The 24,651-nt window shown below is 45.5% G+C and overlaps 1 protein-coding gene across 1 annotated transcript; it reads right to left on the bottom strand.

Moving 5' to 3' along the window:
* Window positions 1-296: 296 nt before the first annotated feature.
* On the bottom strand, window positions 297-17,740 carry DNPEP (aspartyl aminopeptidase). The gene is made up of 15 exons (XM_083474825.1): window positions 17,603-17,740; window positions 17,381-17,447; window positions 13,928-14,016; window positions 13,644-13,757; window positions 12,272-12,397; window positions 9,421-9,551; window positions 8,089-8,173; window positions 7,819-7,923; window positions 7,283-7,360; window positions 5,437-5,520; window positions 4,496-4,656; window positions 3,322-3,361; window positions 2,152-2,253; window positions 1,414-1,581; window positions 297-714 (listed from the first exon to the last, which is right to left on the bottom strand). The coding sequence occupies exons 1-15, from the start codon at window positions 17,606-17,608 to the stop codon at window positions 664-666; spliced, it is 1,407 nt and encodes a 468-aa protein (XP_083330951.1). The 5' UTR covers window positions 17,609-17,740; the 3' UTR covers window positions 297-663.
* Between the last annotated feature and the right edge of the window lie 6,911 nt (window positions 17,741-24,651).

Below are 24,651 nucleotides of genomic sequence, written 5' to 3'. Positions count from 1 at the left end.
GTTAGGGGGCGCAAATTACTTGCCTTGCCCCGGGTTAGGGGGCGCAAATTACTTGCCTTGCCCCGGGTGCTGACAACCCACGCTACGCCGCTGCTGAACAGTGCATTCCCACAAACGTAATCTACCTGGTGTGATCTTGTGTACTTGCCTGTGTATATAATGCCTCTCAGACATTGCTTGCTTGGCAGCCAGTATCTCTCATTGACATTTTGAGAGAGGCACTTCACACAGGGCGGTAGCTAATTTAGAACCCAACCAAGTGAATGAGCAAAGGATGTGGGAGTGGGATGATCCAATTAAAAGTATGCATCACTTGGCATTTATTCAATGCTGGAATTTCACCCATAATTTCAGTGCCCACTTAAAGCACCACGATGACTGTAGATAGCCCTTTAACATGTCATTATCTTGAATAAAGTTTTCTTTCAGCTATGAAGGAGCGAGGATGAGCTGTTCTATGGCACAGGCTCTCTGGATCAGGCCCTCCTGGCTGTACGCAAGCCTCAAGTGCCCAGCCTCTTTTGGAAAATGACTGTAGAAAGGGGGGAAAAGATGCAACTCTCCAGAAGCAGTCGTTCCATGAGCCGCTGTACAACATGTGCCTTAATTGCTATCTGGCCAGGGAGAGGGGGCGTTAGCCGCTTCCTGTGCTTGAGATGCTCTTCAGTTGCTCAGCAGTCCTTGATCCAGCACTGGGAACAGCTCAAAGAAGGCCTGGGAAAGAAGGAAGGAAGGAAGGAAGGAAGGAAGGAAGGAAGGAAGGAAGGAAGGAAGGAAGGGAGAAAGAGGAGGAAGAGTCAGGTTTGGTGGGGGAAGAACAACCCTCAGGGGGGGGGGAACGGGGCAGCTGTCAAACACACACATATGATGGCGTCACCATGGCAGCAGGAGAATCGTGAGGCACCATGTTGCCACAGAAACCGATCACCGACTGGAGGGCACCATCGTTGCCATGGTAACATACAGACAAGATTACAAGGAAGAGATAGGGAGTGGGCGGCAGCAGGGCTCAACCTGCAACCCGGGGCGGGGAAGATAGTGACCTCGATACGTATGGAAACCTTGTTCCTGTCTGCCAAGCTCTTCTCACACTTTGTGCCCCCCTCCTCCCCAAACAATACATAGGGCCAGAGGGAAAGCTCTCTGTTTACATTGCCCTTCCCTCTTTCCTGGTCTGCTCCCAACCGTACAGCCAAGGCCCATGACAAGAGTGTTTCTTTGCTAAGGGGATACTCCTCTCTCACGCCATTCAGGCTTCCTCAGTCTAGCCTAACTCACAGGGTTGTTGTGAGGACAACCTGGGAAAGGGGTGGGTGGGAGACCAGGGCACACACCCACACCCTGGGAAGCAACAGAAAACAGCTCCGCTCAATGCAAATGCTTTCCCTCTGCCCCACCTGAGCTGCCACCCACCTTGAAGAGAGTGATGGACTGCAGGACGCTGGAAGTGCAGCACATCTCGCGGATGGAGTGCATGGCCAGCTGCGGGGAGCCCATGTCCAGGACACGCAAGCCAAGGCGGGAGGCCAAGATGGGCCCAATGGTGCTGCCGCAGGGAGAGTCATTCCGAACCATGAATTCCTGCAATAGGCAAATGAATTTTCTTTTAAGGCTCCTGAGCAGCTGATTTGGCCTTGACACTGTCCAGGGGTTGGGGACTCCCTTTAGCTGTTGGACGAGGCCATTAAGAAGGGCGGCCAGATATGGATCTACCGAGCGTCGATGATGGGAGTGGAGGAGGTCTTTGGGGAGAAGGTTCTGGGCACCTATGTGCACAGTCCCAGCATCAAGAGACAGCCATGAGGTGGAAATGCTTCAACACTCTACAGACCTTAAAACCCAAGAAGGAACAGCCAGGGGTTGGAGACAGAAGGAAGCGGGGAAAAAACCATCTTCAGATAAGGGGTAAGGCCTTCCCCATAGCATTTAATCCTGAAGGCCCACCATTTCTGGTCCTATCTCCCGCCCCCAATGGCAGATGGGGCATCTTGCCCCATTGGTCCCTGGCTGCAGAATCTACAGTACAGGGACATAGCACTTATGTATTTCCCTATGCTGGCCGATCCAAACTCACCCTCTAGTGGCCACAGTCATTAAGTGCAAGGGGAAAGCTTGGGAATAGCTCTTGAGGTAGAGAGGAACAATGCTTACTTGCAGGGGGACGTCCACACGGCTGGCAATTTCTCGGATCAGGGCCTCAGTGACAGCAGTAGAGGCATAGCGCTGGTTGCTGTTCACTTTTATTGTAGGGCCCTGCATGAGAAACCAGAGGATTCAGAACAAAAAGATGTACTAAGAAAGGAGATGCGGTCTGCATGCATCAAGAACATAAAGCTTTGCTTCCCGAAAGCATGAGCTGCAACAGAGAGAAGGCGGTGTGGAAGCCAAAAGGAACCACTGGAAAGCAGAGACCTACCCCACGGCAATCTTGCCCCAGAATAATGCAGTAGTTCTATGTATCCCCACACAGAAACAAGCGCAGGCCTGAGTCTTCCTTTGGGCTTTCAGACATTCTTCCCTCTGCTTTTCTGGCTTGTGGGATCAGGAGATGAGCAACCACCATGAGCCCCCCAGTCATGGGATGGGACCAATGCTTGCCACCAGACATCCAAAGTCATAGAACAAGCCCGCTGCCCCACTAAATACAACAACAGAAAAATCCACTGGCATAATCATTCCTTCCATCTACCGTAGCTAGGTGTGAGTGACATTGCTTATGTAGGCAAAACAGCACCACTACCCCAATACAAAATCTTAAGGGGCTTAGGCAAGCTCCTAAAGTTTGCAGAAGTGCTACAATATTTTTATTTTGGGGGAGGAATACCCAAAAGCCAAAGGAGGATTGAGCATGCTCAGTGGGCACACGATACTGAATAATGGGCAAGGGGGAATGAAATGAAACACCCTATCAGAATGGCAGGGGCAGTTGGCTGAATCCAGAACAAAAGCACTGCACACTACAATATTCTGTTGCAGCTCCAGCCTGTAAGGTATACATCACAAATATTGAAAAGGACAACATGTTGTTTCCAGCAATTGAATAACCTTTGGCATGCTTCCCAACATCTAGGCTACGGGAGCAAAAGCAAATCCTCCACACACCCCACCAGCATCTCCAAAAGCTCATTCTTGCATTCAGAGGCAAAGTTTTGTGTATTAAAAACCAATGTTATCAGGTCTTAAAGAAGAATTAACTTCAGTTTCAGGAGTAAGTTTTGCTATCTCCCCCGTTCAACTTGCGCTGACGACTCTGCTACTGCTTGCAGAGAGTCTGCCTTAGTTTTCCACATTTTATTGTTGCCACGTGGCCCTGTCACCTACCTTGTGGAACTCTGGACGGTGGTTCTTATCGTGCTTGTCGCTGTAAAAGGGAGCATCAAATTAGACCCTGGCCAAGTAGATCCCAAACTCTTAGAAACATGAGACTGAATTTCGAAGAAGAGACAGTGGAATGAAACTAAGAAGAGATGTGGTGTTATTTCAATGCCTGGGAGCAATTTCAAAAGAAGCAGGTTGTGTTTTTTTGGGGGGGGTGGCAGAGTGGCGCTCCTGATGTGTCAGTAGAACACCTGTACGCAGATTTATGCACAAAGGACTTTTATTAGAGTGGAGACAGGCATTCTGGGGAAGAGGAGCACTGCCATATGCCAGTGGCAGGATGAGAAAGACCCTCTTGACAGTGATGCCTAAGAGCTGCATCTAGCCCAAGGGCACCATTTGCCAGGGGGCAGATTCAGCGCTGGGTACATCATCTGGAACAAGTACAAGCCAAACTCGGAAGGCAGAAGACTTTCTGACTTTCAGCATACGCTGCCTTCGACACTGCCAAACTGTTTTCTAGGACCATGAGGCCTGGGAGAGAGAAAGTGCATTTGTCGGGGAAGGCTGAACATAACTACTGGTTCTGCCTCAATCCGTGTCCTTTGCCAAAACGCTACCCCTGAGGGTGGTTCCAAATGTTGTAGGACGACAACTCCCGTCATCCCTGACCACCGGCCATGCTGGCTGGGGCTAATGGGATTTGGAGTCCAACAATGTCTGCAGAGGTGGGGGGGGGCAGATTCCCCAGTTCTGCTCTGGAGGGGTCCAAGGCCCAGGACCTCTGCTCAACAGTTTAGGGAGCCTTACTCCCTTGTTATAATTGAGGGGAGGGCCTTTAAATTGATGACTTGGATTTTGCAGATTAGCCTAAACTGATAAAGAGATGTTTCTGACCTCAGGATTTTCAAGTTTGAGAGTTGGTAAGTCAGACAGCTTGCATTTCTATCCTACAGTTTTAAGTATCAAACAATTTCGTTTATAAAACCATGGGACTAGATTTTATTTTATTTTTTAATGAAAGCAGAGCCTCTTTGAAAGCCGAATTCCACAACCGATGCCAACTTTTCAGCTTGTACCGCAAGCCAGCAAATTCACAGCAGAATGCCTAATATTTAGTAAAATACTTGCTAAACCCTCGTGCATTTCTTCCTGCTGGGCACAGCAACATACTCACGCATAATTGGGGTGCACGGCATGGGCCATGTCAGCACTGATCATACAGGACTTTGGCACGGCTTCCTCAAAGGCTGTCAAGTTCTGGGGCGAAGCAGAGATGCGCCGAAGGACAAGTTCAGTGAGGAGCGAGCCAGCCCCCTGTGCACTCTGGGAGCCAACCTGCCAGATAAGTCAAGTCAGTAAAGGAGCCAGCAAGAAGAGCCTTTTTAACCCAGAAATATTCCACCTCCCATCTCAGTATGATGTAGCAGTTAGGAATGCTGGCTTATGATGGGTGTGGGGAACCTTTGCCCCTCTAGATGCTGCTGATATACAGCCCCCATCAAGCAGGGGCAACGGTCAAGGACAACAGGAGTCAGCAACAAGGAGCAAACATTTCCCACCCCTGGACTAGGACCTGGAAGACGAGGGCTCAAATCACCGCCCAACCAGCGAGGTTGATGGGTGAGCTTGGGCCAGTCCCTCTCAGCTGAGCCTACTTCACAGGGTTGTTCTGAGGATAAAATGGAGACAGGGAGAAGCAGGAATGCCACCCTTGACCTCCTTAGAAGAAAGGTGTTTCATAAATGAATTAATAATGTTTCAGAGAGCAGACCTGTTCCTGCCCCTTAAATTGTCATAACATTTCCCTTCATCATCTATCAAACCATCAGGTGGAGCCACTCTCCAAATAATAATATTCATCTAATGCTCAGAAAAGGATTTCACTTTCCACTTCTGCAGCAACATAGGAGGCTGCCTTATACCGAGTCAGACCACTGATCCATCTAGCTCAGTATTGTCTACACTGATTAGGAGCAGTTCTCCTACCTGGAGATGCCGGGGATTGAACCTGGGACCTTCTGCATGAAAAGCAGATGCTCTACCCCTGGGCTATGGCCCTTCCCTCTTTTCTACCCAGAATGTAGCCTTGCCCATCCACAACTGTCTCGTACTGACCTCTTCATTGTCATAAAGTGCAACCAGGCGCACATTTGGCTCTTTGGCAAGAGCTCCAGGCTCTTTGCTGGATTCAATCAGAGCCTGTAGAAAAACATAGGGGGAAAAGGTTAGGGAGTGCCTAATGGGGCAGGATAGGGAGTGCCCTGGGACAAAAATATTTGCTACTAGTCTATGCGTTGCTATCTTGTGAGCTGACTTCTTAAAGAAACCATGTCAGCGTCTCCCTTCATGTTCTCAGTACATTAAATTCTGTACTTGCAATTGAACTATTTTTCTTTAGTCTGTAGGTTAGACTGGCCTCCGTGGCCTGAACATTTGCAAAGGTTCTCTACTGAGCCGACTTCTTAAAGAGTCCCAGTTTCTCTGCAATGCTAGATCCCTTCTGGCACCACAGGAAAGACTACTTATGGCTTCTGACTAGATGTCTGCCCCCCCCCCACCTGTGCCCCTCCTAGGTATCTGGGAAAGTATACAAGCTCAGGGACTGTGAGTTTTGTGCTTCCAGCTGTCTTGGGCCTCTAACTACAGCAAATGGAAGGACTCCCTTGGGCTCAACTCTTAAGCTGCAGTCCCATGTCGGAAAGCTGGTGTACTGGGGAGAAGAGTGTCACCAGGGTAGATAACTGGTGCCTTTATAGTCATTTCACAAAAAGGGGAATTTAAAATCACATGCTGCTTCCGCTGTAGTGCAACAGTTCTGGAAAAAGCTGTACCTGGGCTTCTGGGAATTGATATATAATGAGTTGAAAAAGATGTTGAAATATACATTTGTTAAGAAACCAGAGGCTTTTCTTTTAGGAATAGTAGGAAATGAGATAAATAGAAAGGACTGCAAACTTTTCCAATACGCAGTAACTGCAGCGAGAATACTACTGGCCCAAAGATGGAAACAGGAACAACTACCGACGTTAGAAGAATGGAGAATGAAACTGATGGACTATGCAGAACTAGATAAACTAACGGGGAAGATCAGATATCTACGAGACCAAAAGTTCATCGAAGATTGGGGAAAATGTTCAGATTATTTGAAATGTACTTGTGATGAGAAAATAACGCTAGTGGGATTTCAAGAAGCTCTGTGAATGTTTGAGTAATATTGTGTTGAAGAAAAATAAGAGAGTGAAGGTATATAAAATGCAATATAAAAATTAGGAAATGTGTAGTTAAAAAATTGAATAATGGATGATTGTTAGAGAGGCTGAAGGAAGTCCAAAAGAGAAAATATGTGATAAATTTAGGTTGGATATTATAAATGTATGTTGGAAAATTAATAAAAATATTTATTTAAAAAAAGGAAAAAGCTGTACCTGTCAATGCCCTACCTTTTGGCAAATCTTTACAAAAGACCCAAGGCCCATGCCTGATGCTACATAAATAAACACTGCACTTGGCTGCTTCTGACTTTCCCCTCACCTCCCCCCCCCCCCACATGTTTGGTTTACTTCCATGTAAACCACAGTATTCCATTTCATCTGAGCTGGAACCCTTGTGGTTCTGCATAACCCCTCCATTATTTGAAATGCTTCTCTACCTGTTGCTACACACAGAGAGAGCCCCAGAGGTATATTTCTGCACACAGCCATTCCCACAAACATAGGAATAGTTTCACCATGCTGGGTCACCCCACCTTTTGGCTGCAAGAGTGATGGGTGATTTTAGTACATGGGGTGGGGATGGAATGTGAAACAATAGAGCAAGGGTTAGAAGTAGTTTCTAGGTGACTTCTGGGGGAAACACAAGTTATTAGAGCAGATTAGAGGATGGCTCCTTTGCATGGCACTGATGGATCACAGAAGAGGATTCATCTCTGACCCCCCCTCCCCCAACCGTACAAAGTACTTACCTGCAGGGCACAGTAGCTGCTGTGGAGATTGTCCAGGCGAGGGGAGAAAATAAACTCACCGAAGGCGCCACCTAGTGTCTGGAGGAAGATTCACCAGAAAGAAAAAATCCTGAGCTGGGACCAACCTTTCCCTGGTTCAGTCTGTCTGCCACACCACACATTCTCCCTGCAGGTTTTGCAAACGGGTTGGAGAGTGGCAGCTGAGATCTTTCCCCAGGAGATGAATGAGAATCTGGAAGAAGCATCTCTCTCTACGCCTCTCTCTCTCTCAGACCAAAGGGTGGGGGACCTGTGGTTCTCCTGATGTTGCTAGACTACAACCCCCACCACTGACCATGCTGGCTGGTAGGAAGCTCACAGGTTCCCCATTGCTGTGCTAAAGGAAAGTTGCATGGAGCTAGAAAATGTAATGAGTTCAACCATGTGAACCTTAGAAAGCTAGCTCTGTCCAAAACCAAAACCCCACTGCCAACCCCTAATGCACTATCTGTCTGTCTGTCTGTCTGTCTATTTATTTAATAAAAAAGGGCACTCACAGGAGGCTGCGTATCCACCAGGCACAACTCCATCTCCACCACCTGCTCCGGTTTCACCTTCAGCTGGGAGCAGAGGAGGGCCAGCAGGGCTGGAGAGTGACGACTCTGTGAGAAAGAAAAGTTGTGAGAAGGTAAAAGAGACTTACTCCACTCTGGAAAGCTGTCAATTCTCCCCTTTGTTTTGGACCTGCCTACTGCACCTCTCCAGCCAATTCAACAGCATCCTTGTTTCTCTCCCCCCCCCGCCCCCCGCTGCCTCCCCAGCCTTACCTGGAGAGATGAGGTACAAGCTGTGTCTGTCTTGGACGTCTTCTTTTCCAGGGCCTCCTGGACTTCTGTGGCCAGAATCGGGACCCTGGGAACGGCAGGTGTGTTGGCTGTTTAACTGGCTTGCTCATTATTGCTGCTTCCTGTGAAATTTGGCTCCAAGAAGCAACTGGAGCCCACGGAGCCACCAAGACCCAACAGCACAAGACACTTCCAAAGAAGTGAAAGTCAGCCCCCCGGCAGAGCGAGAAACTCCGTAACTATGCCTCACCTTTTTTTCTCAGGGAACATCCCCTCCCATTGCCATCACATCCCTTGCCATCGTATTGGTAGCATGGTCCTGGTACCCAACAGCCAAGTGCTGAGGAACCTGTGGTCCTCTAGACCAAGGGTGGAGAACTGGATCCAGCCAGCAGCCTGGATCCTTATCATCTCCAGGGGCCAAGTTTGACATACTGGCAGGGCCACCCCATTGTCAACCACCTGGTGTCACAACGATGTCAGGTGGGCCACTTTCTTGCTTGAAATCCTGACAATCAGCTGAGTGTCAGGGTTCCAGCACATTATGCACAGCTCTGTGCAAGCACCACCTGATTGTTGGGGCTGGCACAGAGCCATGCAAGGAGCTATGCACAAGGCTTGGCAGGTGATGCTGATCACACAGGCAAGGTGTAGGGCAAGTGGGTATGGCTTGGTTAAAACTTAGACAGGCACGTGACAAAGACCATTATTTCAGCAGGCATTTTCCACTGGTTTTCTGCTTTTATAATGAATTTTAATTATTCTTTTTTCTCTATAAGGTGTAGTTTTTTAAAAAAACAAACTTATGTACGCTGCTTAGGAATTCTGAACATTAAGTGGCCTATAAATATTGGAAGTAAAAAACACACCAAATAAAGATGGGGTGCCAGTAAGCCCTCCAGTCCCAGCCAGTCTGATTCGACTTATACACAGAATCCAGACCAGGGCCTCTCTAGGCAATCCTAGAGCACAGAGTATTGTATCAACATAGAAAGCTGTCATATATACCAAGTCAGGTCTACCTAGCTCGGTGCTGTTCAGACCGGCAGTGGCTCTTCAGGGTTTCAGACAGGGACCATTCCCAGCCCCCACCCCTGGAGATGCTGGGGGGCTTGAGCCTGGAACCTTCTGCATGCCAAGCAGATGGTCTTCCTCTGAGCTAAGGTCATTCCCCATCACCAAAGGGGATCAAACTCTGCAGCTGACTCTCTTGCTGAAAGGCAAATGACAGGAGTGCCAGCCAGGCCTGCTGCCCCTCGCCCCAACCCACCATGGAATATATGAGCACAGAGGAACAGCAGTTTACACACTCACAAGTGCTGCTCTGTGTTTGGCCCGAAGCTCTCATTCACATTGCGCTGGAGGTGGATGGCCAGGTGTGGGATGCGGAGGATGGGCTGCTCCACCCACACCAGCTGCTGCTCCAGGCGCCCTGTGCCCAGGTCCTGAAATGGAAAACAGAAGGGGGACGTCAGTGTAGGGTGTGGGTCATTCTGCCACTTTCACCCACTGGCATAATGTGGGAGAGGGGAGGAACAGGAGAGCGGGATTAAGGCAGCAGCTGGGAGCTAAAGGCTCTCATTGAACCAATGGTCCACCCAGCCTAGTGTTGTCTACACTGACTGGCAGAAGGACTCCTTCACCGCACAACTTGTAAATTCCAGAGATCAAACCAGGGATCTAATTGCAAAGCAGGTGATCTTCCACCAAGATATGGCCCTTCTGGAAAATAGAGCTATCATGAACAATCTAACAAAAGTGCCCGGGGGGGGGGGAGCAGCTTTGCAGGGGGGAGAGGCTGGAAAAGATTGGACCAATAGTGTAACTATGCCCATGGTTTCACCAATACTGACAATTAGCGCTTTCAGAGGTAGAGGTGGGTGGGTGTGTGTGTGTGTGTGTGTGTGTGTGTGTGTGTGTGTATGCTTCCTTCCCCCTATGCTACTGGCTTGGATGAAAATGGGAGATCCTCCCCCCTTTAAAGTTGTTTAAAAACAACAACAAAAAGAAGAAGAGATCTGTTTCAGCCCTGAGCACCTGTCTTTAAGCAACTCAGAAAGAATGCAAAAAAGAGACCCTTGTTCTCAAAATATGCCAACTAAGAGCATTTATGACAGCATTTTAGAACATGAGTTTGGAGGAACTTTTAGAAAGTTTCACATTTCAATTTGGTAAGAGTGTCACCATAACTATGCACGCTTCCATTCCCACTTCCCTAATAAATCTTCTGGCCCACACAGACCATGCACCTATGCTTGCAGGAACCTCATCTCCACTTGGTTTAAATTAATGTTTAATTTTACTCTCAAGTAGGTGTAGGTGTGAACAGAATTCCAGAATGGAACAAAGCCCCCAACATCTTTTTGATCAGAACTTTCATCTCTTCATTGCTTTTGGTTTCAGTCACATTCAAACAAGTACTTTAAAGTATGCAAAGTATGACACACTTTGAACTAGACTACAGTCCTACTCAAGTGTAGCTAGGCAACCAGCTCCACTGAACACACTCATGTTTACCAGGGCAGAAAGCACTGATAGGGTAATTCATTAAACAGAAGATTAAAATCGCTGGTTTTTAATAACACTTTTATGGACTTTGTCTCCAGGGAAGGATATTCGCTGTTGGAACCTTTGTTGTATCTCAGTCTCAATCAAAACAATGCAATGCATGCAGCTTGATTATTCCACATGATAAACACTTCAGTTTCCTTCATCAAGCACCCTCAGAGTATGTCAATTCATGTTAGCATTTAACAAACTACTTAAAAAAAAAACCCAAGACAACCAACTAAAATCTTCAGTTTAACAGCATATAATAGCAAGAACCCCAAACGAAAAAAGCAACAACTGGGCAATAGAGCTATCTAGAGTTTGAACTTGTGGAAACTGAGCTATTTCTCACACCTAACCCAGGGCAGTGGTGGAGAGGAAGTAGCCACATTCAAATTTCAGCCATGTGACTCCAAGGTTCTCACATTACTGGAGTGGCAACCGAAGACGTCATGCTGTAGGACAAGACAACATCTGGCCCTCAGATGTTGTTGGGAGTCTCCCAACTTCCGTCAGCCCCAACCAGTGTGGCCAATGATCAGGAATGATGCATGGTGGGAATCCAATGCCATCTAGAAGGCCAAGTTCACCAGTCCTACTGCAGCAGCTCCCAGGCTGCAGAGCAAATATAAGAATAGGCCTTGATGTGCAGGTGATGGAAACTTCAGGCCAATGCAGCCCACCAAAGCTGCCATATGTCTGGATTTCCCCGGACATTATCTGGATTTCAAAGGGGGGAGAGATTTCCGAAAGGTGGCGCTTTGTCCTGGACCTTAGGCAAGTTCTTTTGGCTCAACAATTTTGGAGGTGTCCTGGTTTTTGAAATATGGCAACCCTACCCACCAAGTCTATCTGGCCCTTGGTACTCTTCCCTCCTCAGCCATACCCTTTAGTAAGTCTACTTCCTGCCCTCCTTGAGTGTTTCTTCCTAACTGGAATATGTCCTTGTCCTTGTCAGTGTTTGTAAAAAAACAAAAAGGGTTCTGACCTCCCTTTGTTGCTTCAGCCTGGTCCTCAGACCCTTGTCGGCATAAAAGAGTCCACGAGAAAAGTATTCTTGCAGAGTTTTATTCTTAAAAGTCTTTCTGCAAAAGCGACTGACCAACTGTACACACATCAACACTACCAGCTTTCACTAACCAACCAACCAACCCAACCAACATTTCTCACTCTATATATACGGTGCAGGCCGCTGACTCATGCTGACCCAGCTTTTTAAGCATTAAAGAAACTGCGGCCAATTTTCAGCTGTGACAGTCCTCTGATAATACCTTGTGGGTGTCTGGATAGAAGATAGAGAGGACTGTGTGTGTGTGCGTGTGTGTGTGTGTAGAAATTACTCAGCTGTCCAAAGATAAAAACTGCATTAGCTTCTTTTGTGCACTTTTTGTCTCTGGCCCTCCCCACCCCCCACTGGCATGTGGCCCCTGGAAGGCTGTCCAGAAATGAATTTGGCTCTTAGGCTGGCAAGTGTTCCTCACCCCTGCCCTAATGTGACATGGCTGCAATATTGGAGGTAAAGCCAGGTCTCTTCCAGTTGGCAAAACCTAAGCATTGAAGAGCTCCTAAAGTCACATAGTATACACCACAGTGCAGGGCCCCGGCCAGGACTAACCTTGACGATGACTCTTCCTGCAACAGAGAGGTCACGGTCGAACCAGGTGCTCCAGATGCCCCCTCCATATGTCTCCACAGCCACCTGGACTGTGCCCTCCTGGCTACGTTTTGAGCAGCGTTTCACCTGGATGACACACAAGGACATTCATATGTATATCCCAACAGCACACACTGAATTAGCTCCTCACATTGTAAGGAACTGACCCAACAACAAGAAATGGGGCCAGAGTTATTGTCATAAGAGTGGGTGGCAGCTTTGGATTTTTTGCAGTTACATTCACCGTATACATATATACCAAGTTGTGCACTCAGTTGGTTGGTATTCTGTATGCATTTATTTGGTCCATTGCTTTTTCTTTAGTGTTAAAAGATGTATTTCAGTAAGTCCAGTTAAAAAATCCCAACCAACAGTTGTTGTTTTTTTAAAAAAGGAGTGGAAGAAGGCAAATCCAAAGGGATGTTGTCCAGACTGCTGCCAGAAGGAGGAAGCAAGTTTATCACAATTCTGCAAACACTGGCAATCCAATAACATAGGCAAAAGGAGCGGCCGAAAACAGTATTTGCAGGGATGGGGAACCTGTGGCCCTCCAGTTTTTGTTGGGAGCCCTACCTCTCACCACGACTACTGGCCATGCTGGTGGGAGTTGGAATTCAACAGCATCTGGGCGGAAATAACTGGCAGAATCCGAGACCAGGGAGAAGAGTCGGTGGAAGAAGATTGGAAGAAATTTAAAGACTACTTACAGAAATATTGTAAAATTAATGAATGTTAGAATGATGTCAGAATGAAGTTAAGTGGTTTTAGCAGTAATGTCATAAAGGTGTATGTAAAAATGGATGGTTAATAGGTGAGAATCTAAAGCTATAATATATTAAGTTAAAGGACTAAGACAAAAACAAAGAGGGAAAGGAATTGCTGAATTAACCAATTGAACTGGAATACAAAAAAGGCAGGTGAGAGGAGGTCAGGAAAGTAAGGAAATGAAATGTAAGATACGGAAGGATTAATTTGTTTTTAAGTGTTTTTTCCAAAAAAAAAATTCTATACATTGTATTTTGTATGTTTTTTCTCTTTTTCCTATATTTTTCCTTGTCTTTTTTATTTTTAACTATGTAATTTTTTTGGTTTCTGAAATTTTAATAAATATCATTTTTTTAAAAAAGGAATTCAGCAGCATCTGGGGGGGGATTGGCTCCCCACACCATCCATATTGGGTATCGGGACAGGCCTGTTCACAGAAAGTCAATGCAAAGGGGAGACAACAAATAATGCAGGACTGAGACAAGAGAGGGCTGCAGGAAGGAAGGAATGCTAAAGAGTACCCAGGGGCATGCTAGGCAGTATTGAGAGGGGGGGGGTTGCTGCTTACCCGCAGACATGGACTGTCTGTGTGGGCTCCGATCAAGCTGAAGCCATTGCCTGGCTGGTACTGTCCCCCAACAGCAAAGGCGATCAATGTCGAGAGGTTTCTGGTCACAAAATACTAATATGGCAGGGGGAGGGGTTAAAGAAAGAGTGGGAGACATCAGTGTTTTACCCAGTTCCCTAGATGGGGTGCCTGGCCGAGGCCTCATCTGGAGCACCCCACTCCTTCTCCCACCACCCCAATTCCCAAATAAGAAAGGGAAGGAAGAAGCCACTCTCTTTCCTCACCTTTCGGTCAGGCTGGATATCCCAGTGTTCAGTTTCCTTCAGCTCCTGGAAACCAGCCTGAAGCAGGCGGCTCCGACATTCGGCCACCACTGCAGGAGAGGAAAACACAAGCAGTCATGGAGGGGGCATGAAGACACTCACCCCCAGCTGGCCAAGCTGCATGCAGAAGCAGGCTTCAAGGAGACATTTGGCTGCCCTGAATAAGGTGGACATTTGTGGGACTGCTTCCCCCTCCCCCAATTTTGGGACAACTGTAATGCTCTTCACTTCGGTATAGCCTAAAGCTTCAGCTGATGCAGAATTCTCCTCCCAGAAATTTAACTGGGGACAAGTGCTGGGATCCTGGGATCTCCTTTATCACATCAGATGCATTGGCTCCTGGTCCATCCCCAAGTTCAATTCACGGGGCTGGCTATTCTTCAAAGCCCTTTATGGCTTGGGAACAGACACCTTCAGGTCTCGCCTCTTCCCAATATGTCTGAGTCCTAAGGTCAGCTTGTAGGTAGTCTTTCACTGGGTGCATTTGTCTTAGAGCCTCCCAGAGTGGCTGGGGAAACCCAGCCAGATGGGCGGGATATAAACAGTAAAATTTATTATTATTATTATTATTATTATTATTATTATTATTATTATTATTATTAGTTTTTAGGAAGGCTTACAAGGTCTTTCTCTGTGGCAGGCTCCCTACTTGGAATTCACTGTCCCACAAGTTTTGATGGCAGAGCTTTGAAAGACTGGGGTATAGGTAGGTAACTGAATTATGAAATTTCCCCTGACACATGAGACTCTGAATGATACCCCGCATCCCTGCCAAAAAAACCCCCCAAAATTAGCATGATGCAGCTTAAACTGCACTCACGGGCCTATTTGTACTCTTGAACCCAAGCGTGAGAGTCATATTGTAATGTTATCACCCTGACTTGCTTACCCTACCCTAGCAGCAAGCATAGCCTCAGCTACAAAGCCTTTTGTGGCTTCCCAGCCACTGCAGGTGAACATCCATGTTACCACACCTTCACAGAAATGATTAGGATTTGCTGCCGCCCCTGCACATGGAAGGATAGGCAGCTGCTCAGAACATCCTCTGGGTTCAGATGTCCACAGAGAGCAAACAAGAAATGTATTAAGGAAAGCAAGATAAACATGTGAGGAAAGGCGAGGCCAGACTGAGCCGAAGAGGGTACAGAGAAAAAGCACTTGTGGTAAATAAATTCTCATCTGCACAGGGCTCAAGCATTTACCCTTCTAAAGTTCCTTCCCTAGAAATGTTTCTTGTGACATCTCTGCACAACAAGCAGAATTAAGTGTGAAACCCTGACAAAGAATGGTGGGTGATATTCAGTGTTAGTCCAGATCAGATCAGATCCACTGAAATTAATGGGCATGACTAACTTGGATTCATTTATTTCAATAGGTTTACTCTGATTAGAATTTAGCGGAATACAAGCCTGAGCTTGTACTTCTGCCCACTGAGCATCCAACACAGTGGAGAAGATAAACCACCCTCCTTGTGCTTTAAAATGCTCCAGTGAACCTCCTTGAATCAAGCAGAACCTGTTTGAGCCTCTACAAGGGAAATGAAACAGATGATTCAATGAATGGCACATTATGCTCACCAAGACTTGCAGATAAGGAACATGTTGCATGCATTAAAGTTCTGCAGAAAATTATGAAAGTGGAATGAAAAGCATCCCATAATCTTCCAAAAGTTTAATTATTAAAAACATTTAAACACCAACTTATTCATAATTTCAAGTAGTGAACAATCAACTGCATCACAGTACAAATACAGTAAGACGAATGAGAATCCTTAAAAGTTACTCAAGTTACAAGTTAGAAATGATTGGGCAAATAACATTTTCCCCCCTGCCTGGTGCCAAAAAGAGAGCATAAGTACCAGGCAAGGCAATTTAGGAAGGTTGCTCCCAGGGGGACTATAGGCTGATAAAAGCCCTTTATTTTGTTGCTGGATGCCAAACATCTGACACAGTAGTCACCTGGAGAGGTTACGTCTACACCATACATTTAAAATATTCATACCACTGTTGTCATTGTAACCCCCTAGGAATCCTGGGAACTGCAATTTGTTAAGGGTGCTGATCTCACAGAACTACAATTCCTAGCACCCATAAACTATAGTTTCCAGGATTCTCCATGTATGTTAAACTGCTATAAGAGTGCTTAATGGTGCAAGTGTGACCACAGTCTCAGCAAAAGATCTTAAAGGTGGGTGCCCTCAGGCTTAAGGGCTGAATGCACCATCCAAGGTCTCTATCTGGCCCTCAGGCCTTTACCCACTCCACAGCCCTAATGGCTCTGCTTTTTCTTGACTAGAATGCATACACCTCACATTTATTTATTTCTAATACAATTTTATTTTTTATTTTGACAGAGTAATAAGAATAAATAAGAATAAAAATGTGCACCCCACCCCCGAGACCATTCCATGGTAACTATCCAACCTCCCAAAATTTCAACACCTCTTGCGATGGTTTGACCCCTTTCCGTTTTAACAGTACGAATTCTACAAACACTTTCCATATCTCCTCAAATTCATTTCTCCTGCATACAACCCGTCTTACCTTAATAGCACATATTAATATATCATTAATGGCTATACAGTGGTGCCTCGCAAGACGAAATTAATCCGTTCCGCGAGTCTCTTCATCTTGCGGTTTTTTCGTCTTGCGAAGCACGGCTATTAGCGGCTTACTGGCTATTAGCGGCTTAGCGGCTATTAACGGCTTAGCGGCTTTAAGAAAAAGGAAACAAACTCGCAAGAACTTGCGAAGCAAGCCCATAGGGAAATTCGTCTTGCGGAACGACTCAAAAAATGGAAAACTCTTTCGTCTAGCGAGTTTTTCGTCTTGCGAGGCATTCATCTTGCGGGGCACCACTGTATCCCACACCACTTTATACCATTTTTCCATTTTATATCCACCTTGCCCCTTTCCACTTCCTAGCCATAGCTGGCAACTTTTCCCTTGTTTAAAGGGAAATTCCCTTATTCCGAATAGGATTCCTCGCAAGAAAAGGGAAAAGTTGACAGCTATGTTCCTAGCTATAATAACTCGTGCAACTGTCAATAAATTTGTGAGCAAGTCCTTCCCAGCCTGTGAACCTTCCACGCCATCATAAATTGATAATAATGGTACTGCTGGACTTTCGGCCAGCTTTAACCCAGTGATTTCTGTTATCTCCTTATGTACCCTCCGCCCCGCCCCCCCAATTGTGCATATTTACATCCCTCACACCGCGCATTTAAAGCACACTGCTTACCCCCCCCCCCGAATCCTGGGAAGTGTAGTTTACTCCTTCGGAAGAGCTACAATTCTCAACACCCAGTTCCTGGGATTCTTCAGGGGGAAGACGTGTGCTTTAAATGCATGGCAGACCTCCCGTTGGAGAAGTACTTCCCGGGCGTGAAGCCCCCGGTCCCGGGCTCCGTCTTACCGTGATAAGGGGAGGGGCTCCGGCTGATAAACTTGAGCAGCTCCTGCGCCGCCTGCTTGGAGCTCGTCTGCGGAAGGAAAGGGAGCGAGTCACCAGGGGGCACCGGAGCAACCCGGCTTCGCCTCTACGCGGACGCCCCAAGGCCACGAGGCCTCCCGAGAGACCCTCCGCGCTCCTGCCGCCCCCGTCCCTCTCAGCAAAGCCCCCTCAAGCTTATACTACCTGCATGGTTGCCCTGCTCCGGCCCGGCCAAAGAACGAAACCCACGCCGCTTCCCTCTCTAGCAAGAACCGGCCCCGCCCCGCCCGGCTGCGCTGGGCCTGCTGGGCCTTGGGAAGGGAAGTGGCGGGCGGAGCCCCCTCTGCAGGCAGCTCTCGGTAGGGCCCGGGACGCAGCTTCAGAGGTCCGCCGCCGGCGCGGAGAGCTGGCCGTACGTTGCAAACGCGATGCTTGCCATAATAAGCCACCTTTTCATAGAATCACAGAACTATAGTTGGAAGGGACCCGAGGGTCATTCTAGTCCAACCCCCTGCAGTTGGCATAAGTGTGTTCCTGCTCTGTGCAACCAAAGGCCTACCAAGTGCCTTTTTCTGGTGGGACGCATACTCCTAAGCATTTTGTGACTCAGTTTGGCCTCATTGAGGGGCAGTATTTCAATATCAGTAGGAAAATGAGAGTACACCTAAACAATTTTTAAAAACACACACAAACCACTGGTCCTACCCATGACTTTTAAGGCTCCGTTTTCAGCGCGTCTGAGTGTTCCACCACTGTAACTTATGTGTGTCGCCGTCGGCATCGCCAGCGTAAGGAGTCTTGCACCATATCCTAAGGCGCAGGGATGGGGAACCTGAAGCCTAGGGTTCATATGCAGCCCTCCAGGTCTCTCTGGCTGGACCCTTCTCACCAATGCCCTCAAGTGCTTTTGCCTTCCAGGAATGTGTCTTTGAATCGTGGTTGCCTAGAGGGAGGATGCAGAGAAAAATTTGGGGAGTGAGCAAACCTCTGGTTTTTGCATTACTGGAACGTACCCTCCTACACAAAGGTAAGAATCACATCTCTTGCCCCACATGTGGTCCCCAGAAAGTTGTCGATGAGAGAATATGGCCTTCCAGCTGAAGATTTCCCAACCCCTCATGCAGCCCATCAGCCAGCACAGCTTCAGTGTAGGATTCTGCCCTAAAGCATAGAACAGGGAATAATCACATTTGCAGGTGAGATCAAACTCTCTGATTCTATATTCTCTGCATAATGAGGTGTTTGTGCCAGGGCAGGGAATTAGAATGTCTGTTTTCACGAGCAGGCTGCGATCCTATGCCCACTTACTTGGGAGAAAGCTCTTTTGAACAAGATGGGGCTTACTTTTGAGTAAATATGCTTTGGCTTGCTAGGTCAGATTCTCACTTTGCAATTCTTTTGGTTGTAAGCATACCTGAATCTGGTGTGGGGACTTGCTTCCTGACAAGTGTTTTTTGCTGATTTTCTTTAAGATAGAAATCAATTTTCCAGTTGTCACGGTTGCGGAAATAGTGCAGCACAGTATGTGCGAAAGGCTGGGGAAACCATACAGAGATGTTAGACATGGTGTACCTACATAATGGCAAGTGGCTTGCCTGACTGTTCTAAACGCGGCTCTCTGTTTAGTTTTGCCTTATCTTAATATCTGTTCCCTCTACTTCAGCACGTATTCCTCTGGCCTTTATAAGCTCATATGAACCTCTCTTTCCTTGTTTACTATCTCGGCATTTGTGAAAACATTGTGCACCCTGCTGTCAGAATAAAATTCATATGCTTTACCAATTAAGTCTATTTCTGAGAAAATAATTCAGCGCCACAGGTTGGAGTGAAGATGAATACTGGATTGAAAATACATGCAAATTACTTCAGAGCCCTTATTTTATTATCACTGTTGCATATAGCAATTGAATCTAGATGTGATGTACAGTATATTTTTACCCTCCTTGTTTCTCACAACATTCCTATGAGGTAGGTCCTTTTCAAAATCCCTATTTTGCAAATAAATAACTTGTTTTGAGCAAGTTGGTGCCTTGAGTAGAACTGAAATCCATGTTTCTCCAAGGTTTTCATCTAGCTCATATCTGCCAGCTCTCCAGCTTTAATGAAGTCACAACACATGTAAGACACGCATGGGTTTCCTTCCCTAAGCAAATGTGCTGGATAGAAGGAGTACCCTTCCCTCAAAGAAGATTTTGACTGATATTGTGGGGCTGAATTCTTGCGACATTCTGTAGCTATTCCAGGGGACTTTTGCTATGATGTGCTTTAGTTTACAGTCCCTCTGAATTGTGTTCTAATGGATCTCTGAAGACCTGGCATAGCTCAGTCGGCAGAGCATGAGACTCTTATTCTCAAGGTTGTGGGTTCAAGCCTCACATTGGGCAAAAGATTCCTGCCTTGCAGGGGGTTGGATTAGATGACCCTCATCGTCTCTTCCAACTCTATGATTCTATGGTCACAAGTACATGTACCTGATTTAACTCTTTACAGCCATTGCATATTGTTTCCTCTATGGCTCTTGGTTCAGAGCCTCGGACTGAGCAAAACATTTTTATATCCTGCCTTTCTTTCAAAGAGCTCAAGGCGGTGTACATGCAGCCTCACAAAAACCTTGTGAGGTAGATTAAGGTGTGTGAGAGAGAAAATAAACAACTGTTTGACTTTTAGAAGACATCTGAAGACAGCCCTGTTCAAGGAAGTTTTTAATGGTTGATGTTTTATTGTGGTTTTTAATATTTTGTTGGAAGCTGCCCTGAGTGGCTGGGACAAACAAACAAACAAACAAACATGACTGGGTCCAAGTTGACTTATTGAGCTTTGTGGCTGTGTGTGGATCTGAACTTGGCTCTCCAAGACCTAGGGATTCTTAGCCACTGGATTGCCTCTTACAAGGGTCAAGTGAACTGCAAGCCATGGCACTGCAGAGTGCTGTATACACTCCTGCTGCATACAGGCTCCTGCTCTTCTGCAGCTTTGCTGTTGGTATTGATTGTTCTCCCACTTGGGGGAGCTGCTGCTGCAGGAATCTCTTGCTAATAAACTCCAGGGACTCTACCCTCTTGCCTGCTCTCTAAATCAACCTACGGTAATTTTGATTTGATTTGTCTAACACACACACATACACACAAAACATAAGGAAGGGCACATCAATGACCAACTCGTGCAGACAGAGCACTGTCAGTGGCCAGAGCAGAGGAAGGGAGGAGATTTACACCAGTGGATCCTGCAAAAACAGAAACAAACAACAACAACAACAAAAGTCAACAGCAAAGTAATTAAAAAGAAGAAGAGAAACAGCCAGCAGGGCTCGTACTTTTCATAGCATCATAGAATTGTAGAGTTGGAAGGGATCGTGTCCAACCCTCTGCAATGCAGGAATGTCAGCTGTTGTTCTCTTGTGAAACTGATGTTGCATATGGAGTCAAAACTTACTATGCTTGTGTCCAGTGCTTTGGTCAAAAGTGTGGCAAGCTTCAAAGGGTGGGCTGTACAGATGGAGACTAACAGCAGTTTCCATATGGCTTGGGTGCCATGGTGCAAGGCAATTCAGCCATTACTATAGGTGCATTGGTTTCTCTTCAAAACCCTTTCCGATTTCTTCAGCAGTTCCCTTTTTGCCAGGCCACTTCAACAGTATCTCTTTTACATTTCCTTAAAGTATCCTCATAAAACAGTGAAAATCTGGATGATCATGGACATGGGCGTAGCCAGGATTTTTGTTAGGGGGGACAGAAACTCAGTTTGCTATGTATTTTTATTGATTTAGGGGGAGGGCAGCTGCCCCCCTACTCCCCCCTAGCTACGCCCATGATCATGGATGTTGCTGCCATGGCCTCCACCCCAGCATAAGATGATCAAAGTTACTACAGTGCGCCTTGTGCAAAGCCTTTATTGCTTTTGCAGTAGATCTCAGTTTTAAGATAAATAAATAAATGCACCCCCCTAAAAAAACCACAACCCTGTTTTTCCTCATTTTAATGCAAGATAACTGTCGTGACTGCTGAAAGGAACAGAAAAACGCAGCCCAAATACAGTCTACCAAACTTCACCCACTGGTGTGTGATGGCCAGCGGCAAAATAACAATCAATATTATAAATGAAGAAGCTGGAATGTGAGGAAGCTAACTTGTCAAATGCTCACACAGAAAAATCAGATCTGAATGACCCACCATTTGTGGAAGCCGCCTCTGTTCACTATGACTTGCCCTATCTAAGAGGTTCTTTCTGTAGTTTACAGGAAAAAATATTTGCTCAGCCAACAGATCAGTGCTACCCCCACCCCCAGTCAACAAGATCAATGCTTTAAAAGCTCATGGTAACAGTTTTTTGCTACCAGCTAATTTTAAATGATATGCATGTACTCTCTGTAAAACAGTGTATAAAATAAGAAAGTACAAAATGTGTTTTTCGGCTGATAAGACAAAGATATTATAAAGTAGGATCCTTGCAAATATATACAGAGTAGTTTTGTACCTTTGCCCAGTATTCTAATGCAGCCATATTAATCCTTTGCAGCCCTATAAACTCTTTGTACTGTATCTCACTTATAGACAAAAAACCTTTTTCCCGTATGAGGCTACATTTCAGGAAATTAGTAAATTTTGCCCCATTTCATATTCTCAGATTATGTGATGCCCATCTAATGTATCATTTGTATGGATATGTTGCATTTTTTATTTTTTTTAAGATTGCAAATATGACAGAAAAAGAAATATGTAACATCAGCTGACATTAGTGATAAGATTAACAAAAATTATATCTTAAAGGAACTCCATGTGTCCAAACAGGTATCTAAATGAGAAAGCAATGCATTTGAATGCATAAAAACTAGCGAGATCTTCAGACCACTTAGTAGGAGATGGTGGGTGTTTATCCTTCAAGTCTTGTAGTAGAAGCATCTTTGGAACCATAATGGCTTGCTGGATTCACTTTTGTTGTTCATCAGTCCCCACACCACAAAAATATAATTAGAGAGTATGTGGATATCTGCAAACACCAAGGATTTTGCAAAAGCAAAGTTAATTTCTGACCAGAAAGAAGACACCATAGGGCATGGCCACATCATATGCTTCAAAGTGGTGTTTTCAGCATTACATTTTATAATTATTTTGAACTACAATCTGTTCCCAAAATTATACAGTGGTACCTCTGATTGTGAATGGGATCCATTCTGGAGGCCCGTTCGCAACATGAGCAGAATGCAACCCGCGTCTGCGCATGCACGGGTCGCAATTCACCGCTTCTTCACATGCATGTGACGTCATTTTGTACGTCTGCACATGCACGAGCGGCAAAACCTGGAAGTAACCCTTTCCGGTACTTCCGGGTCGCTGCGGGACGCAACCTGAAGCAAACGTAACATGAGGTTTGACTGTATTGAGATGAACTATTCTTCTTTTATACAATTCTGTGGCTTCGTTGAATTCTTTTGTGCTTGGTTACTGTTGTAGAATACGTGGATTATGGCCTGATATATGTATGCCCTAAAAGCAAAAGCTAGGAATATTTTCAACAAGAAAACTGCCTATTTGGGAGAAATGATATAAATTCAGACATAGAAGTAAACAATCAACTATTGTGCTTCCATTTTAAGCACTTGAAGGTAGCATTGAGTTTCCACTTGGAAATTAGTGTCACTGCTAAAAATAAACATTTATCGTAATTGTCCTTGATAACTTTGTTATTAGGTGGCCTAAAAATGCAGCAAAATGAATAGTAATTTCATCACTTTTCTGATCCCATTTAAGGCTGTGTATACATAACACAGCTAGGTTGTTCCTTTTCTCAATTCAGATTGAACCAGTTTGGGGGAAATGCATCAAAATGTAGACAGGGTAGATATGAATTATGACTATTGGTTTGTGTATGTCCCACATTACTTCCCAATCCAGTGGTGGGAGCACATTAGGTGCAGGGTAAATAGGCCTAAGAATCATATGTTGGGTACATTAGACTACAAGGGGAGTAGTCACTTTACTAAGGCTACATCCTTTTGTGGCGGTAAGGCCTATCCAATATGGTAGAACTGCACTATGAGGACACCCAATTAAATTATATGTGTGACTAGCTTAGAAAGGCTAAAACGCAATTGCCCACTTTGATCCTCTGTTGACAGTGAAAACTACAATTTGGAAACAAGATCAGCAGAAGACAAATTAAAGTGCAGGTATAAATATGACGAAGATCTGCAGAAGGGACATGGAAAAGAGTTAAGAGCCTCGGATAGAAGATCACCAGGTTGATGGACTAAATGGAATGGATAGAAAGGACTGACAGAACCCGAGACCAGGAAGAAGAGACAGTGGATGAAGATTGGAAGAAAGTTTAAAAATTCATTTAGAGAAATATTGTAAAATTAATGAGTGTTAGAAAAAATGTTGGAATGAATCTATTTGGCTTTAGTAGAAATGCTATAAGGAGTTATGTACAAATAAGTTTTAAGTTTTAGGGCTTTTTATGGTAAGATAAGGTTAAAATAAATTAAGACAATTTAATGACAGAACATAGTGAAAGATGGAAAGGATTTGCTGAGATAATTAATAACTAGAATACAAAAAAGGGAGGTGTGAGGAGGTCGATGAAACGATAACGAAAGATAATGATTTGGGAATATTGGATTTGTTTTTAATTTTTTGTTTGCTTTTGTTTTTGGTTTTGATGTATTTGATGTATTGTGTGTTTTGTTCTCTTCTTTCTTTTTATTGACTTGTATTGTTTAATTTCTTTTTTTTCTTTCTTTTCTTTTTCTTTTTTTCTTTGTAATTTTAAATTCTCAATAAATATCATTTAAAAAAAAAAGAAAACTACAATTTGGGATGGGTGCCAATGACAAAATACTAGAGAATATGGAAAACCTTTGCCCATTGACATTATCTGGGAGCAGCTTACATGGAGCCAGCAATGCTTTTCTGGACCCAGTAGTAAAGGAAGGTTTCACGTGACATTATTCAAGGGCTTATCATCTGGCTTTACCTCCCAGTTCCCTGGCTAGATTGAAGGAGGCAGGCTGCAGCAGGAAAAGACCAGCAGGACCCTGGAACTAGGAGCAATGCAAGGGGCAGATGAACTAGTTTCAGTTCATCTGCCCCTCTCCATCTCCAAGCGCCAGTGACATGTTGTGTGCCACACAGAGGGGAGCAATGCTCAAAAGTGCTTGAACACCCCATCAAGAATTCAGACTAGCAGACCCACCCTGAAATCCAAGCCCTTTCAAGCGGAGAACTGTGAATTCTCACATCAAATGCTGGAGACAG

The sequence above is a fragment of the Podarcis liolepis genome (genome assembly GCF_965112155.1).
Source record: "Podarcis liolepis genome assembly, chromosome: 1".
Taxonomy (NCBI): domain Eukaryota; kingdom Metazoa; phylum Chordata; class Lepidosauria; order Squamata; family Lacertidae; genus Podarcis; species Podarcis liolepis.
The sequence above is the reverse complement of the archived record's forward strand: the minus strand, read 5'-3'. Positions and strand labels throughout refer to the sequence as shown.